At 37.3% G+C, this 17555-nt stretch overlaps 1 protein-coding gene across 3 annotated transcripts in view; it reads left to right on the top strand.

The window, feature by feature from the left end:
* The window catches only part of TXNL1 (thioredoxin like 1), a 36301-nt gene extending 19554 nt beyond the window's left edge, over positions 1-16747 (top strand). Inside the window, exons 4-9 of one of the 3 annotated variants that reach the window (XM_033238397.1) lie at positions 1343-1465; positions 3173-3242; positions 4873-5045; positions 8339-8443; positions 15084-15126; positions 16513-16747. In XM_033238397.1, coding sequence (XP_033094288.1) covers positions 1343-1465; positions 3173-3242; positions 4873-5045; positions 8339-8443; positions 15084-15122 — 510 coding nt within the window. In that variant the 3' untranslated portion in view covers positions 15123-15126; positions 16513-16747. Of the gene's footprint in view, positions 1-1342; positions 1466-3172; positions 3243-4872; positions 5046-8338; positions 8444-14154; positions 15039-15083; positions 15127-16512 lie in introns of those variants that run through there. The other 2 variants (XM_033238406.1, XM_033238414.1) reach the window with 2 other exon arrangements.
* Positions 16748-17555: the final 808 nt, after the last annotated feature.

Here is a 17555-nt window from a genome sequence, read left to right as displayed (position 1 = left end):
CAACCTCCGCCTCCCAGGTTGAAGAAGTTCTCCTGCCTCAGCTTCCCAAGTAGCTGAGATTACAGGTGCCTGCCACCATGCCTGGCTAATTTTTGTCTTTTTAGTAGAGACAGAGTTTCACCATGTTGGCCAAGCTGGTCTCAAACTCCTGACCTCAAGCAATTTGCCCGCCTCGACCTCCTAAAATGCTGGGATTACAGGGGTGAGCCACCCCCACCCGGCCTCCAAATATAATGTTTATACTTTTTGTTTGCTTGTTTTTTGAGACAGGGTCTCGCTCTGCCGCCTGGGCTGGAGTACAGTGGCGCAATTTCAGTTCACTGCAGCCTTGATTTCCTGATCTCAAGCCATCCTCCCAGTTCAGCCTCCTAATTAGCTGGGACTAAAGGCACATGCCAATGCACCCAGCTAATTTTTTAAAGACAAGGTCTCACTGTGTTGCCCAGGCTGGTCTTGAACTCCTAAGCTCAAGGTGTCCACCCACCTCAGCCTCCCAAAGTGCTGGGATTAGAGGCATGAGCCGTCGTACCAGGCCTTGTTTCTTTGGCATATGCTTTTTTAAAAATCTTTATTCTGAGTGTAACAGTTCAACTGTAAAATATTTTTGAGACAGTTGAGGAAATTTGACCACTGATTTGATGGTGTTAAGGAATTACTGATTGTGATAATGATATTGAGAATGTGTGTGTGTTTTTTTTTAACTTCTTATTGCTTAGAAATTCACACTGAAATGTTCATGAATGAAATGAAAAGATTTTTTTTTTTTTCAAACTAATCAGGAGGAGAGTTAGGATGTAGTTGGGGGTTAAAGATGAGGCAAGGGTGGCCTTGAGTTGATGATGATTATAGCTGGAGGTGGTGGATACATGGGATTCACTACGTTATTATATTTTTGTCTGTTTGAAATTTTTCATGATAAAAACTGTAAGTCCTTATTTGCTACTCATCTTAAATCAGACATCTTCATAGATAGAAAGAGTCCTTGGCCACTAGGAGGGAAATAGGCTTTTTTTGGATCTTACAGATATTTTAATTTGCATATTTTCTTCTGTAAAACACTTATTTTTTAAAGTATAAGTCAACATTTTATAATCTTAGTGTTAAAGACATAATTTCTGATACATTAATAAGTAGGCTAAGCCTAGATTTGGCTTTAATAATTGATGGTAGATCTCAGTCAGAAATGCAAATAAAAGGACTACTGTAAAAGTTTTGTGAACTGTTTTAAAAGTGTTTTCTTTAAAATTGCCTAAAGAGAATCACAGATTTAAATTGTTTTATTAACATTTTTATACCTAATCCAAATATGTTGCCTAAAATCTAGATTTAATTTTTTTTTCAGATGGATTTAATGCCTTTTATTAACAAAGCTGGTTGTGAATGTCTTAATGAAAGTGATGAGCATGGATTTGACAACTGTTTACGAAAAGACACGACCTTCTTGGAATCTGACTGTGATGAACAGGTAATTAAGGGCTGAAGTTAAGCTTGTGGGGATTATCACTATTTATGCCTGCTCTTGTTTCTTTATCTTGTTCCCATCTTGTGGCTTTTGTCTCTCCTTCCCAGATGATCACTTCTTCCTTTCATTTCTATAGCTTTCAGTATCTTTGACTTTTGTTTTTTGACCATACATACCCACCTCCTTTCTCTGATCTTGTATGTGGGCTGCCACATAAAAGAACTTAGGTGCACTAAGAAAAATTGCTGAACTCTTGGATGAGACCCACTGCAGAATTGAGCTGTTACCACTGTTTGGTCCTTTTGTTCATCCTTGACCTGACTTCCATACCGTCTTCCCACCCAGATGAATTTGTATCTGAGAAATAGAGACTAAGGAGATGAGCCCTCTCCATGTGGCTAACTCCTTTCTCCTAGATAGAAACCTGTATTATATTCCCTATGCTTCCCTGCCTTGCCCTTATCACAGAGTAAGTTGGGTGTTACCTCCTTGATCAAGCTTTTTAACTTTTTGGCTATTTTCCTCAGTTTACTTTCTCTTCCATTGTCTCTGATTTGGCCCATTCTGGTTCATCTTCTATATGATAACAAAAGTTATTTTTCTAAAATATAAATCTGCATGTTTCCCTTCCTTACCAGAGTGAAATGACTCTTCACTGGCTTTAGGAAGAGGCTGACTTGATCTGCTTTAAGCTTTCTCATCTCTTCTGCTCTTCACCTACAGTTCAGTTCCCTAATCATGTCATGCTTATTATTTTTTGATACCCTATTATGGGTTGAGTATAAAAAGTATTGGTGTAACTAAAGGAAATAACCTAGTTATTTTCTCAGGCAGATAAACCACAACATGATTCTGGAATCATAAATCCAAACCCCATCTTTTCTATGCTGTAACCCCAGAGCCACCATATTTTACAACTGTGAGAGTGTCATTCACATTGTGTTTCTTGTAAAATGGTGCCCTAAAAATAATGTGAGAATGCTAATCAGCAGGACTGGCTCAGGCTTCCTGAGATTTTCCTACCCAGGAAATCTTTCCAGGGTTAGAAACATAGGTACTTACATCCAACGCACTTTTGGCTGGAAAGAAGATTGTGCAAATGATCCAGAAGAGTTTCAGAGAGATAGGCTTTCTGACAGTGTTTCATATTCGTCTTCCCTTATATGGCCTTCCAGATTCAGTCAGTCAAGTAAATGTAGGATGGAAGTTTGGAGGTTACCTCGGAGCTGTAAGAGCCCTATTCTCTTAAGTTTGGGATCAGAGTCCATTTCAGGGCTAGTCTTTGCGTAACCTGTGTATTGCCTCTAAATCTTCAAGTTATGTGAATAGATACTTGACGAATAAACCATCCTAGAGCTGTATGCTAAAATGAATAGTTTAAATTTTAATTTGCGATTTTTGTTTGATTTGTTAGAAAGCAGGTTGCTTGCCACTTTATAGCTCACAAGACCTTAACATTCCTATGCATAGTTTTAGTATTTACTTGATGAATTTTTTTCTTGTATTCCCTTACATGAATAACTGATGGTGGTATTTCTCAAATGTTATCTAATCAAGTGACTTTCAACTTGCTGATTTTTCATGTTATGTTGGTTTTGTTCGATGAATTAGGTTTTTTTTTTTCTTGCCTGTTACTTTCATCCTACTGCGGTAGTTTGTGTACTCAAGGTGTACAAGAGCCCTTTTAAAATGAAACTCTTTTCTCCATAGCTACTTATTACTGTGGCATTCAATCAACCTGTTAAGCTTTATTCCATGAAATTTCAAGGACCAGATAATGGTGAGTAAAGGATAGCTTTTCTTTAAACTAACTTCCTGCTTTGTAGAACTGTTAGCATAAAATTAAAACTTTTTATTAAGTAGAGGTAGGTTTTTTTTTTTTTTGGAGACAGTCTTGTCCTGTTGCCCAAGCTGGAGTTTGGTGATGCAATCTTAGCTTGCTATAACCTCTGCCTCCTGGGTTCAAGCAATTCTCCCACCTGTGCCTCCTGGGTAGCTGGGACTGAGACTACAGGCAGGCACCACCACGCCTGACTAATTTTTGTATTTTTAGTACAGGATTTCACCAACTGTTGGCCAGGCTGTTCTTGAACTACTGACCTCAGGTGATCCACCCACCTTGGCCTCACAGAGTGCTAAGATTACAGGTGTGAGCACTGCGCCTGGCTTGTTTTGGAACAAAGTAAGATATAAATGAATGGGTAAATAATGTGAGATTATGAGGTACTAAAAGTGTGAAAGAAAGAGAACTTAGTTATTTTTATACTTTTTTATTTTAACATTTGTTTCCTTTTAATCTGAGAAGTGCTGAATATGTTTTTCCAACTGTTCTAAAACTGTAGATTCTGAGCAGCCATATTTTAGAATCAAAACTGAAAGATTTATTTCAAACCCCTTTTGTTTTAAGTGAGAAAACTGAGGCTCCAGATATTCCTGTTTGTGCCCTATTAGTAGTATCATCTTTTTTATATCGATGCATGTAAATATTATTGCGCAGACTTAGGATTTCTCTTCTAAAATAAAGAATTTTCCTTCCCCCCCCCCCCCCCATTTCTTCTTTTTCTGTTAAGCTTTTTCTGAGGGGTAATAGGGGAATGGAGACTAGGGTTCGATATTTTTTTGATTGATTGGAAGAAATAGCCAAGGCTTTATTTAGAAGATAGCATTTTCTTATTTGTTCTGCTAAATTTTATGTTAATAATTTTTTATTAATAAAATTGTACTTTTACTCTGAAATTACAAAGTATTTCTGTAAGCAAATGCTGCAGAAATGAGTCTTACTTTTCCTTCTTCAGCCACAAAATATGGGTGTTAAATTGTTCCTTGAAGTTAAAGGGATTAAGGCATTCTATACGTGGGACTTTACCACTTAGCACATCCTAATCTAATCCCTAAAATGAAATTTGGCAATTTTTATTAATTTTCTTTTGGCTAAATGTTGTCACTGATAAGGCTCTCCTCCTAAATAACTAAATGTACCAACTATTGGCAACTATAAGATCTAGTTCAAATGCTATTTTATGAAGCTTTTCGTTAACCTGCATATATTGTCAGAATCCGTTGTCACCTTCCTTGTACCTCCTCTCCTGTGGTATTTTGTTTATTGTATAGCATGTATTTTGTAGTTGGGGGCAGGGACTTGCTCTATGTGTATGTGTTTGTTTTAATCTTATATTCCTAATATTTACCACAGTGTTAGCTAGGCCGAGAAGTAACAGTAAACGTGTATTGGAAAACAAAGGATTGGCTGCCTGAATACTCAGACTTTTGTACAAGTTCTAATAATGGAGTTATTTGAAGTATATGTATATTGATTTGTGTGTGTCTGTGTGTAGTGTGAGTGTTGTGGTAAAGGGAGTATAGTATATTTGAGGTTTTTCAACATTTCATTTTATTCTACCATTTTATAGGTCAAGGCCCTAAATATGTAAAAATTTTTATCAACCTGCCCCGATCTATGGATTTTGAAGAGGCAGAACGAAGTGAACCAACTCAAGCTCTGGAACTGACACAGGATGATATTAAAGAAGATGGCATTGTTCCACTTCGTTATGTTAAGTTTCAGAATGTTAACAGTGTAACTGTAAGTAGTATTTCATCCATATGTATTTAATAGGTTTGTGAGTAACAACACTATTTTCAGTATCCTAGGTGAGTCTAAGTGATTCTTTAAAGTGGTATTTATCCACTCAGTTTGAAATGAGTAAAATGTATAATAGAATAAATTTTCTTCTTTTTAATTTATGTACCCTAAAGAGGAAGGACAGATTGATTTTTGAATATTTGTGGGTTTTTGTCAAGTTATTTTATATGTATATGGTAACTTTTGCTAGTAGTTTATTCTACAACTTGATACTAAAACTGAAGATATTTGTGCTTTATTCTTTACACCTGGTAATAAGTAGTGATGCATTTGTAAAATCCTGTTTACTTTTCTTGAAAGTGTAGTGGTCATGATATTAGTAAAAATGACTTTTATATATATTTTTTGAGATGGAGTCTTGCTGTGTTGCCCAGGCTGACTTGAACTCTTGGGCTCAAATAATCTTCCCACCTCAGCCTCCTGAGATGCTGGGATTACAGGCATGCATCACTGCACCTGCCTTAAAAATGACTTTTTAAAAAGATAATATTACATTTTATAAGATGACCTAAAGTATATCTGAATTTTTTCTTCCTTTGAGGCAGGTTCTTGCTTTGTTGCCCAGGCTGGAGTACAGTGGCACAACCTTGGTTCAGTATAGCCCTGACCTACTGGGCTCAGGTGATCCTCCCTCAGCCTCCCTCCCAAGCAGTTGCAACCGCAGGCACATGCCACCACACCCAGCTAATTTTTTATTTTTGTAGAGATGAAGTCTCCCTGTGTGGCCCAGGCTGGTCTCAAACTCCTGGGCTCAAGCAGTCCTCCCACCTCAGCCTCCCAAAGTGCTGGGTTTATAGGCTTCAGCCACTACACCCAGCCTTTCTGAAGATTGGCTAGTGCTTGAGGTGATTTTAAGTGATGTATATTAGATGTCATTATTAAAGTGCTACTCATAAGAATCACCTACTTTTTAGCAGTTATTAATTGCTTTTAAAAAATTTAGCATTGAAACCCAGCTCATGCTTCTTACCTACAGTCATTTAGAGGAATAGGTAGGACAGAGAGAAAAGAATAGTAGAATATTTAGAAAAAGAAAGTAGGAACCAGCACAGAGCCACTGAGAATGTCATGCCAAACTGGTACAATGTGTTTGTTGTGATGGAATAATTCTATTTTTGTAAATTAGAAGAATGCTAAAGTATGTATTCATTTAAGAATGTTTTTGAGAGTTTCACAGAATATACCTAGTAGTAGTATGAAGTAGGACATCGCCCAGGCTGGATGTAGTGGCTCACTCCTGTAATCCCAGCGTTTTGAGAGGCTAAGATGGGCAGATGGCTTGAGCCCATGATTTTGAGACCATCCTGGGCAACATGGTGAAACCCGATCTCTGCAAAAAATACAAAAAGTAGCTGGGCGTGGTGGTGCGCCTGTAGTCCCAGCTACTCTGGAGGATCACTTGAGCCTGGGAGATTGAGGCTTCAGTGAGCCGCAGTTGTGTTGTTGCACTCCAGCCTGGGTGACAAAAAAAAAAAAAAAAAGAATTATAATCAAGTTGAGTTTTAAGTATTAGAAATATCCTATTCAAATGAAATCAAAGAAAATGGTTTTTTAAACTTAGTATACTCCTTATCAAATATTTTCTTGAAATAATATATGGCTGCCTTTGAAAACAATGAAAACTGACCAATGAGTGGCATCTCAGAATGAAAGAAGTATGTTGTTTAAATCATGAGAGGCAATTTTTAATTGGGCATGGTGTTATGCTGGTAGTCCCAGCTTCTTGGGATGCTGAGGCAGGGGCATCACTTGCACTGAAGAGTTCAAGACCAGCCTAGGTAACAATGAGACCTTGTCTCAAAAAAGAGATAGGTGCAATATTTTAAAGTAGACAGCACCTAGAATATTGTGTTTTTAGAAATGGAGCAAATTTTAAAAATCCAATGTATGACAAAGGATCAATGAGTAAAGCTTTTAGTTTTTAACATGCTGAGGGGATTTTTTAAATATAGAGTCAAGCTTAAAAAAAAAATGTGAGGCGCATAGTATTATTTTAGGAGCTGATTCCCAATACTACTTTTTCTTTTAATGCTCTAGGAAATAGAATGGATACAGGAATATCGGAAAGAATATAACTTCAGTTTTATTCGCAGTGAAAAACTATAATTTTAATAAAATTTCCAATGTTAGTCTGTCCCATTGTAATTGTTAAATCTTAATACCCTTTCAACATTCTCTGTAAAGAATTTAATTGCTGGGCGCGGTGGCTAACGCCTGTAATCCCAGCACTTTGGGAGGCTGGGGCAGGCAGATTGCCTGAGCTCAGAAATTCGAGACCACCCTGGGCAACACGGTGAAACCCTGTCTCTACTAAAATACAAAAAAAAAAAAAAAAGCCAGGCATGGCGGCGGCGTTTGCCTGTAGTCCCAGCTCCTCAGGAAGCTGAGGCAGGAGACTTGCTTGAACCTGAGAGGTGGAGGTTACAGTGAGCCGAGACGGTGCCACTACACCCCAGCCTGGGCAACAGAGCAAGACTCCGTCTCTTAAAAAAAAAAAAAAAATTTGCTGGGCGTGGTGGTTGGCTACTCGGGAGGCTGAGGCTGGAGAATGGTTTGAACCTGGGAGGTAGAGGTTGCAGTGAGTCGAGATCGTGCCATTGCATTCCAGCCTGGGCAACAGACTGAGACTCCATTTCAAAAAAAAAAAAAAAAAGAATTTAATTACGACTCCGCCATACTATCACACCAAATTATCATGAGCTTGTATATATTGGTGTCTTGCCATGGCATCTCTGGAGAAAGAATAGCAGGGCAAACAGCTTTATAATTAATAGTCCTATAGGAGTACTAGTCTTAGTATTATATAATTTAGATTAATTTTTTTTTTTTAAGCCAGAGTTTTGCTCTTGTTGCCTAGACTGCAGTGCAGTGGCATGATCTCGGCTCACCACAACCTCCACCTCCCAGATTCAAGCGATTCTCCTGCCCCAGCTTCCCTGGTAGCTGGGATTACAGGTGCCAGTCACCACGCCCGGTTATTTCTTATTGTATTTTTAGTAGAAATGGGGTTTTGCCATGGTGGCCAGGCTGTTCTCGAACTCCTGACCTCAGGTGATCCGTCCGCCTCAGCCTCCCAAAGTGCTGGGATTACAGGCATGAGCCACCACACCCAGCCTAGATTAATTTTTACAAAGAATGGAGAATATTTTTATTAGTAATTTAAGGAAATTGATTAAACTTAAAGCATGTTTGTGAAGAAGGATTGTAATTATAAATGTAAACTTCTTTGGTAGATATTTGTTCAGTCGAATCAAGGTGAAGAGGAAACAACACGAATTTCATATTTTACTTTTATTGGTACTCCAGTCCAGGCAACAAATATGAATGACTTCAAACGAGTAAGTTTGCTTAAACGATACTTAGGGATAGTAAAAATATAATTTTAATGGAATAGTTTCATGTATCTCAACTGTCATACTTTCTTTTAACCAAATAATTCAAAATCACATCATGTCATAAAATTTTACAAGGCTGAACTAGGATAGAAAGTTCTCCTAACTATATTTTTAGATATCCAACAAAGTAATCTTTAATAAAAAATGATGTCTTAACTGATCAACTCTTTTAATGAATGACATCAACATAAGGGTAAAAATAATAGGTTATAGAAAGTGGTTAGTAATAATGGAAAAATGAAAGTAAAATTATTTGAAAGCAGTTGTGAGAATTAAAGAACTTAGTTGATACTAAGATTCTGGTGATTATTTCTGATGAAGTTTTAAATTACTTGAATAATTTTATTTAAAAAATAATGGACTGAGTTTTAATATACTGATATGTTAACTTTCCAAACCATGTTTGTATGCTGAAATAGCACATTTCATCGAATAATGGTAAATAGGCAAGTTTTCTGAAGTATTTTTATATATCTTTATGTGTGTGCATATAATTTTCTTTTGAAAAGACACAATTACAAGGTTTGTAAAGAATTAATAGGGTACGTGGGACCTTTGTTAATCCAAATTAATTCCTTTTGTACGTCGCTGGAACAACTTCTAACGGGCAACAGTTCCCTAAGGTCACTCTTAAATATACAACCACAGATCATCAAAGTGCTACTGAGAGCTTTATCAGTACAGAGCGTTAGTTGCTATATATTCAGTTTAAATGTGGCAGCACAGAATACATAGGCATCCCACTGTCTAATGATTGCATCTGGCAGGCAGTCTAGAGCTTGAGGAAGAGTTTCCTTAGGCCTGGCAATTCCTAGATGAAGAGGCTCCCAAGAGACCCCTGTTGTGTAATTGAAGATGGAGAACATCTTGAACACTCTTACTCTTTTTGGTGGCATCTACAGATCTGACTTTAATTCACTTATAGAAAAATGTATTACATTGCATAACAGAGGATGATCTTACAAAATTGTATGCTGTTTTTACCAAATTGCAAACCTGGGCAATAGGTATTTTAACTGGTTGTTTTCCAGTTACCGTTTTCCTGTCTCATAGCGTGATTACGTTTTGGGGACCGCAGGAATAATTATGTACTTAGAGCTGTCATGTCTGGATGTTTCACATATGTATTATGTATCAGAGGAAGCAGAGATTAAGCATCTACATTTTTACAATATGAAATATGTTTTATTGGGAAAATGCGTGAGCAACAAAGACGTCTTGGCTGCCTGCTTTGCCTTTTTGAATTAGGTATCATTGGACTTGGCTTTAAGTGTGCCTTGTGTGGTTTGTTCTTAGCTTAGTTTTTTATAAGATCTATTACTATAAATCTTACTGTTTTCTCATATCATTTATTTGGCTCTAGTTTCCTGTTTCTCACCTCAGTTTATGCTATTTGATTTTCATTTTTTTCTGTAAATAACCACCATTCTCTCTTGTTCATCTTCTTACCAGCTAGCCAATCGGTTAAAGTTTCTCTAATTTGCATGAATAATTATTCATCTAACCATCTGCCTCCACTTCGTGTTTAACATCCCCGTTATATCCCTTCTAGCCTAGTATTTTCTCTTTTCTGACTGTCAAACTACCTTTTTGGGGGCTGTCTTTAGGATAGCAAAGGTATTAGACCTTTTTTGCTCGAGAGTATCTGCTTGTTTTATAACAGCCATTTATTCATTTAATTTTTTTTTAACTTTAAATTATTATGCGGTAGTAGTTCTCAAGCTTTTTGGACTTGGGACCTCTTTATATTATTAAATACTATGGAAGGCCAAAAAACTTTTGTTTATGTGGGCTATATTTATCTGATATTTGCCATTTAGAAGTTAAAACTGGGAAATATAAAAAATACTTGTAAATAATGAACACATGTTAACAAATATTTTTAAATAAAAAATAAGCATATTTTCTAAAAAACCAATTTGGTAAGAAGAAGAGTATTAATTTAGAATTTCGTGGGTTTTTTTTTTGTTTTTTTTTTTTTGTTTTTTTTTTTTTGAGACAGGGTTTTGTTCTGTCACCCATGCTGCGGTGCAGAGGCACAGTTATGGCTTACTGCAACCTCAAACTCCTGGGCTCAAATGATCCTCCAGCCTCAGCCTCCTGAGTAGCTGGGACTACAGGCGAGCACTACCACACTCAGCTAATGTTTTATTTTTGTGTGGGGACAGGGTCTCACTATGTTGCCCGGGCTTCTCTATTTACGAGCCTATAAGCATCCTTTCCTTCTCATATCTGCTTCTGCATTTAATCAGCTTTCTTGTCACACATCATATAGCCCCTGGAAAACTCCCCTGGATACTTGTGAAGAGCATGAGAGTCTAAAAGGCAAAATATTACATTTTCTTGTAATATTTCTGAATGACATTTGTACTGTAGTCACTCATTGTCTTTTAGGGTTATTCTTTAAAAGTGAGCTAGTATTTCATTGTTTTTATATTGTACGAAGCAACAACTTCAATGTAGTTTAAAAAAAAAAAAAGAGGGTTTACATGTGACTGAAACTGGCCAGCTTAGTCTTTGTACAGATCGAGTTGCTTATTAAAAATTATAATTGAGGCCGGGCGCGGTGGCTCAAGCCTGTAATCCCAGCACTTTGGGAGGCCGAGACGGGCGGATCACGAGGTCAGGAGATCGAGACCATCCTGGCTAACACGGTGAAACCCCGTCTCTACTAAAAAAATACAAAAAATTAGCCGGGCGAGATGGCGGGCGCCTGTAGTCCCAGCTACTCGGGAGGCTGAGGCGAGAGAATGGCGTAAACCCGGGAGGCGGAGCTTGCAGTGAGCTGAGATCCGGCCACTGCACTCCAGCCTGGGCGACAGAGCGAGACTCCGTCTCAAAAAAAAAAAAAAAAAAATTATAATTGAGTTTGGTTCTCGTTGAAGAAAATAATAGATGTGTGGTATGGTATGTTTTGTCCTTATAGTACGATGCTAGTACAGTAGTCTCTCCTTACCCATTGGGGGGTCGGTGGGGAGGAATATGTTCTTAGACCCCCCCAGTGGATGCCTGGAACCACAGACACTAACAAACCCTATACATACTGTGTATTTTCCTATACAGACAGTTCCCAAATTATGGTTCAAGTTTACAGTAGTGCAAAATTGATATGCATTCAGTAGAAACCATTCTCTTAAGTGTGGGGCAGTTTTGCGTTTTTGACTTACAATATTTTCAACTTACAATGGGTTTACTTATTTTTATTTTTTTGAAATGGAGTTTCACTCTTGTCACCCAGGCTGTAGCGCAATGGTGTGGTCTTAGCTCACTGCAACCTCCGCCTCCTGGATTCAGGTGATTCTCCTGCCTCAGCCTCTGGAGTAGCTAGGATTACAGGTGCCTGCCACCACACCTGGCTGATTTTTGTAATTTTAGTAGAGATGGGGTTTCACCATGTTGGTCAGGCTGGTCTCCAACTCCTGACCTTACCACCTGTCTCGGTCTCCCAAAGTACTGGGATTAGAGGCATGAGTCACTGCTCCTGGTCTTTACAATGGGTTTAGTCAGGATATATTACCCTGTCGGAAGTCGAAGAGCATCTGTACATATATACATACCGCTGCTAATGTTTAATGTATAAATTAGGCACAGTAAGAGATGAACAACAAAGCCAGAGCATGGTGGCTCACTCCTGTAATCCCATCACTTCAGGAGGCCAAGGCAAGAAGATCACTTAAGTCCAGGAGTTCAGGACCAGCTGGCAAACATACGAAGACTCCATCTCTATTTAAAAAAAAAAAAAAAATTACCCATGCAAGGCGGTGGGCGCACCTGTTGTCCCAGCTACTTGGGAGGCCGAGGTGGGAATATCACTTGAGCCCAGGAGTTCAAGACCAGCCTGATAAACATAGTAAGACTCCATCTCTATAAGAATATACACACACACACACAATTACCCAGGCAAGGTGGTGGGCACACCTGTAGTTCCAGCTACTTGAGAGGCTGAGGTGGGAAGATCACTTGAACCCTGGAGTTCAAGGCTGCAGCAAGCTAGGATCATGCCACTATACTCCAGCCTGGGTAACAGAGCAAAACCCCATATCAAAAAAAAAAAAAAAAAGTAACAACAACAACTAATAATAAAATAGAGCAATTACAACAATATACTGTGGTTAAAAGTTAACATGGATATGGTCTCTCCCATGCTTGCTCTTTCTCTCACGGTCTCAAAATATCTTACTGTACTGCACCATAGGCAGTTGAAACTGCAGAAGGTGAAAGCACGGATAAGGAGGGACTACTGTTCAGTCATGATCTCTGGTCTACAGCAAGTCTGTGTTCTTGTAGATGATGGACAAACATAGGGGAAGTTAATCAAAATTAATCAAAGCTTAGTGCAAGGGTCTCTTTGTCCACAGAGTATTCTCAGATGTTACCAGCTAAGTGACTTTTCCTTTTCCTCCTACAATGACTGGGAAAATCTGAGAATACTTTGTAAAGAAAGAGGGCCTTGAACTAAGTTTTGAGAGTAGAATTTGGACAGTTCAACAGACAGCTATGGGCACCCTTGATAGAATGGAGAAGTAGGGACTTGGACATGAACTTAGGAAGGTGGAGGATTCATTCAAGGACAAGTCACATATGGTGTGTCTTTTCTTTTACTCGTTTGAATTAGTCAGTCTGAATTAGTATATACATAGTAATTAGAATTGAACATTTCTTTTTTTTTATGAGACGGAGTCTTGCTATGTCGCCCAGGCTGGAGTGCAGTGGTGCGATCTGGGCTCACTGCAAGCTCTGCCTCCTGGGTTCACGACATTCTCCTGCCTCAGCCTCCGGAGCAGCTGGCACTACAGGCACCTGCCACCACACCCAGCTAATTTTTTTTGTATTTTTAGTAGAGACAGGGTTTCATCGTGTTAGCCAGGATGATCTCGATCTCCTGACTTTGTGATCTGCCCACCTCGGCCTCCTAAAGTGCTGGAATTACAGGCGTGAGCCACCGTGCCCGGCCTAGAATTGAAAATTTCAAAATAGATTTGGCATATATTTTATAGGCACAGGGAGGAAAATTATGACCACTGTGTAGTGAAGGGTGCTATATAAAATGGCTTAATGAATGATACAGTGGATCGAATGTTTAGCATTTTCAGTTTATATTTTTATCTTGTGTGAGCTGTTTCTGGATAATTTCAGTTTTCAGTATATCACTGACTTCCTTGTGTCACTAAGATGACAGAAGCTAAGGTAATGCTGTTGAATCTCCAATGCTGATAGAAATCTTAGACAACCTTTCATGCTATTACAGGTTTTAAGGTTAGACTTTTAAGGTTTGGCAGACTAGAATACCCCTTCTACTTCTCTGTTTTTGGTTCTTATAGGCATCATGCACACATTATAATCTATACTTTGGCTGTGTGTTGTTGTCAATATATTTTTTGTATTGCAGCATGAAAAACTTGCCATTGCCGTCTTAATTGGAAGTAGATGTTTTTGCTGAAATACGCTCTTTATATGGATTGCTTTATTTTAATACAGAATTTTTAATTAAAATTTAATAAAAATAAAAAATGAGAAAATTATAGGGGCTTCTGCTTCTTAGGAAATGAGGTGCATGTGAAAATATTTTTATCACTATAATAAAAATAGACTTCTAAACTGGCCATTCACCGTATCAGCTGTTTTTGTAACATTTCTGTCTGTTTATTTTTCAGCTTTTTTAATCCAACTCAAATGAACTAAAAACAGAAGATATTTTAAAATGAAGTAATATAAAGATTGACCTTGTCTTACTCTACTCCCCTCCTTGCTTCTCTGCTCATCTAGCACCTGTCTGCTCTCACCCTTCCCATGTTCTCGCCATTGTTGGTGCAAGATTTCTACAGCTTCTGTCATCTGGATCAGCCTTGTTACCTAGGTTTCCTCAACCATCTCTTTCTTCAGATCTCATCCTAGTTGTGTTTCTCAATTGGCCTTTTATTTTGTTTTGGCTTTCGTTTTGGGCTTGCAACTAGGTGCTTTAATTTTATTACCATACCGTGTTGCTCACTAGCCTTTTTACTTTTTTTACTTTCTGCCATTTTGTATTTAATTTTGTACTACATTTTGAGACGTAAAATCACAATAAACTTAAATTGTTGTAAGTGGTTTTAGATTTAACTAGTTGTTGAATAATGTTTTAATCCATTCTAAACTTTAAATTTCATTTCCTAGGAACTATAGAATTCTTTTGGAAATCAAATATAGCAGTTGCATCAAGTTCTTTTGTATTTGTGCTAGTTTAATATATTGATTGCGTGTCAGTTGAGGGGTGTTAGTTTTCTTTTCCGCGTTGGAACATTAGCCCCAAAGTCCTTTTGATGATTGCTTGGGGCGGGTCCTCCGCTTTTCCCAAGTGAGCTCAAAACCAGTTGAAGGACTTATGGACTGAATATTAGGCTGGGTTAACATATTAATATAGAAGATCAATGGACTCTTTGAATAAATATAAATAAAAAATATTTGAGTAAATATACACCTAATTTTTATGTACCTAGATTTTGGTTTGTCTGAGGTATAATATAAAGACTTAAGAATGAATAAAAGAGCTTTACGTTTGGGATGACAATCCATGTTGGAATGTTGAATTTCTTCTTTTTTACAGAAAATACACATTGGCAAGTTGAGAGTTATCAGCCTGTGAAACAGTATGCAGATTTGTGTCTTCTGTATCACATCTGCTAGAAGTTTAATTTTTAATATTATTTGTTTTTGTTTTCTTTTGCTTAATCTAATAGCTTTGTGTTTTGTGTTTCCCAAGTAATATAATGATGAATAATGCTGTCAGTGTTTATCAGCACAAAATTTACTTGTGATAGAGATAATGCCACTTCCCCTTCTAGTGGCTCTTAAAACCTGAAATTCTTACTCTTATCCACATTCTCTTGTATGAAACTGCCTTTTTATCATCTTGCTAGCTTGTGAGCTTTCTAACATGGTGTCTTTGGACCAAAGGGGAGTTCTTTTAAGGTATTAGAAGTGATTTTTCTCAGGATGGGAAAAACATTTCTAGGATTGTGTGATTGGGATTTCAGTGGAAAGCTTTCAGGTCTCTCATAAATGATGTTGACCCAGCTATGTTATATTTTAGACCAGACATGTACTGATGACCTTTATGAGTTTTGCTGGTATAGATACTGCCATTTAGAATAGAATCAATGTAAAATATGAAAATTAAATTTATAAATGTACACAGAAATCTTTCTACGCAAATACACATTCAGTATTTTGCTAGCGGGTTTCTTTAGAGGCATTTTTGCTCTAAGAATACATTATCTAATGATAAACGTTAAGTTTTAGGTAAATTTCTCAATTAGAACATAATTTTTTAACTCTCCTGCACAGAATTTGTTTTCTAGATTTGTTGGTAGAAAACAAATTTTATTCTTCACATCTTTATGCTGCCACATATATAGCAACCAGGATGTTTTTTATAACCCTCCAGTAGAGGATTTTTCTAATCATTGACAGAAACAAGGTTTATTCGTTTCATTTTTAGTAGTACTCTTACACCAGGGTTTTTTTCTTAAACCAGAAAAAGTTAGTCACTTTTAATCTGTTTTCATTGCATGTCAATGTATTGAGGGGGGAGGTTTGGAAATTTGCTATGTTGGGCATGAAGACATGAGTTTAGCATACCCTTCTAATTCCAGATTCTTTTGTGATCAACATTTGATTTCTAACTATCTAAAAATAGTATGTCAAATATGTTTTACTCATATAGGATCATTTTTAAAATTAACTTCTCTAAACTTTCAACCTTGTTTTTAAAAAATTGCTATACTTAAAAACAAACAAAAAAAAATGTGTGAAACCAAAAATATCCTGCATGTGTTTTATTTGTAATTCCTGTGGCTGGGATGGGAGGAGAGGTCACAGTTTGCTTCAACAGTGAAAATACATTGCATGCCAGAAAAAATCCAAGGATAAAAATTAATACCAAGGTTTTAAACTGAGTACTATATTAGTTTTTTTTAATAACGCATATTTAAAATCAATAGGATGTACATATAAATTTATTTTTGTTTTTCTAGGTAGTTGGCAAAAAAGGAGAAAGCCACTAAGGTGCAAAAGATACTGGACAACCATATTACAGTCAGATCTACAGCTCCTGGATGATTGCTTGATTCTCGCCAGAGACTGTCAATGTTTCGTTCATTGCCATTACCAATAAATCATTGCTTTTGTTCAGATGGTATCACTAGTGTTTCCATTGTAATCTTGACACATGCAATTGTAAATAAAAGTCACTACTTTTGCCAAGCTTAATTTTTGTCATTCTAAATCAGTATTTTCTCTTTCCATGTATTTGAAAATTGGTCAACTTCTGATTTTAGAGGAGAGTTAAATGTCTGGTAGTATATTGATTGAAAGCCAGTTTCTTTAGAAAAGGAGAAACTGGTTTAGGGAATTAAGGAGTACATGTGCACACATTCATAGCAAGTGATTTTGGTAAGTGAACTTGGAGCAGCTAACCATGTTAAATCAGCACTAACTTGCATTTCTATTGAAGGACATTTGGATATCTGAGCTATAGAAATGACTCAAATTATAAATTAGAAGAAATAAACAGGTTTAATGAGATTTAGCTACTCTTACCTAAAACTTAGCTAATGGGTCCACAAATTCGTGCTTGGTATATACCAAGATTTTAATCTCTTCTGGTAAACTTTAAAATTTGAGTCAGCCCTTTTTAAAAATTTTTTTAAACTAATAGAAGAATGTGGAAATCAGACAGTTGGGGAAAAAAATACAGCACAGTGAATTCAGAAAACAGTAGGAATTAGCCAGGCGCAGTGGCTCATGCCTGTAATCCCAGTACTTTGGGAGGCTGAGGCGGGCAAATCACCTGAGGTCAGGAGTTCGAGACCAGCCTGACCAACATGGTGAAACCTCGTCTTTACTAAAAATACAAAAATTAGCCAGGCATGGTGGCGGATTCCTGTAATTCTGGCTACTTGGGAGGCTGAGACAGGAGAATCAGCTGAACCCAGGAGGCAGAGGTTGCAGTGAGCTGAGATTGCGCCCCAGCCTGAGCAACAAAGAGCAAAACTCCATCTCAAAAAAAAAAAAAAAA

The sequence above is a fragment of the Trachypithecus francoisi genome, unplaced genomic scaffold, assembly GCF_009764315.1.
Source record: "Trachypithecus francoisi isolate TF-2019V2 unplaced genomic scaffold, Tfra_2.0 Contig01474, whole genome shotgun sequence".
Classification (NCBI taxonomy): Eukaryota; Metazoa; Chordata; class Mammalia; order Primates; family Cercopithecidae; genus Trachypithecus; species Trachypithecus francoisi.
The sequence above is the reverse complement of the archived record's forward strand: the minus strand, read 5'-3'. Positions and strand labels throughout refer to the sequence as shown.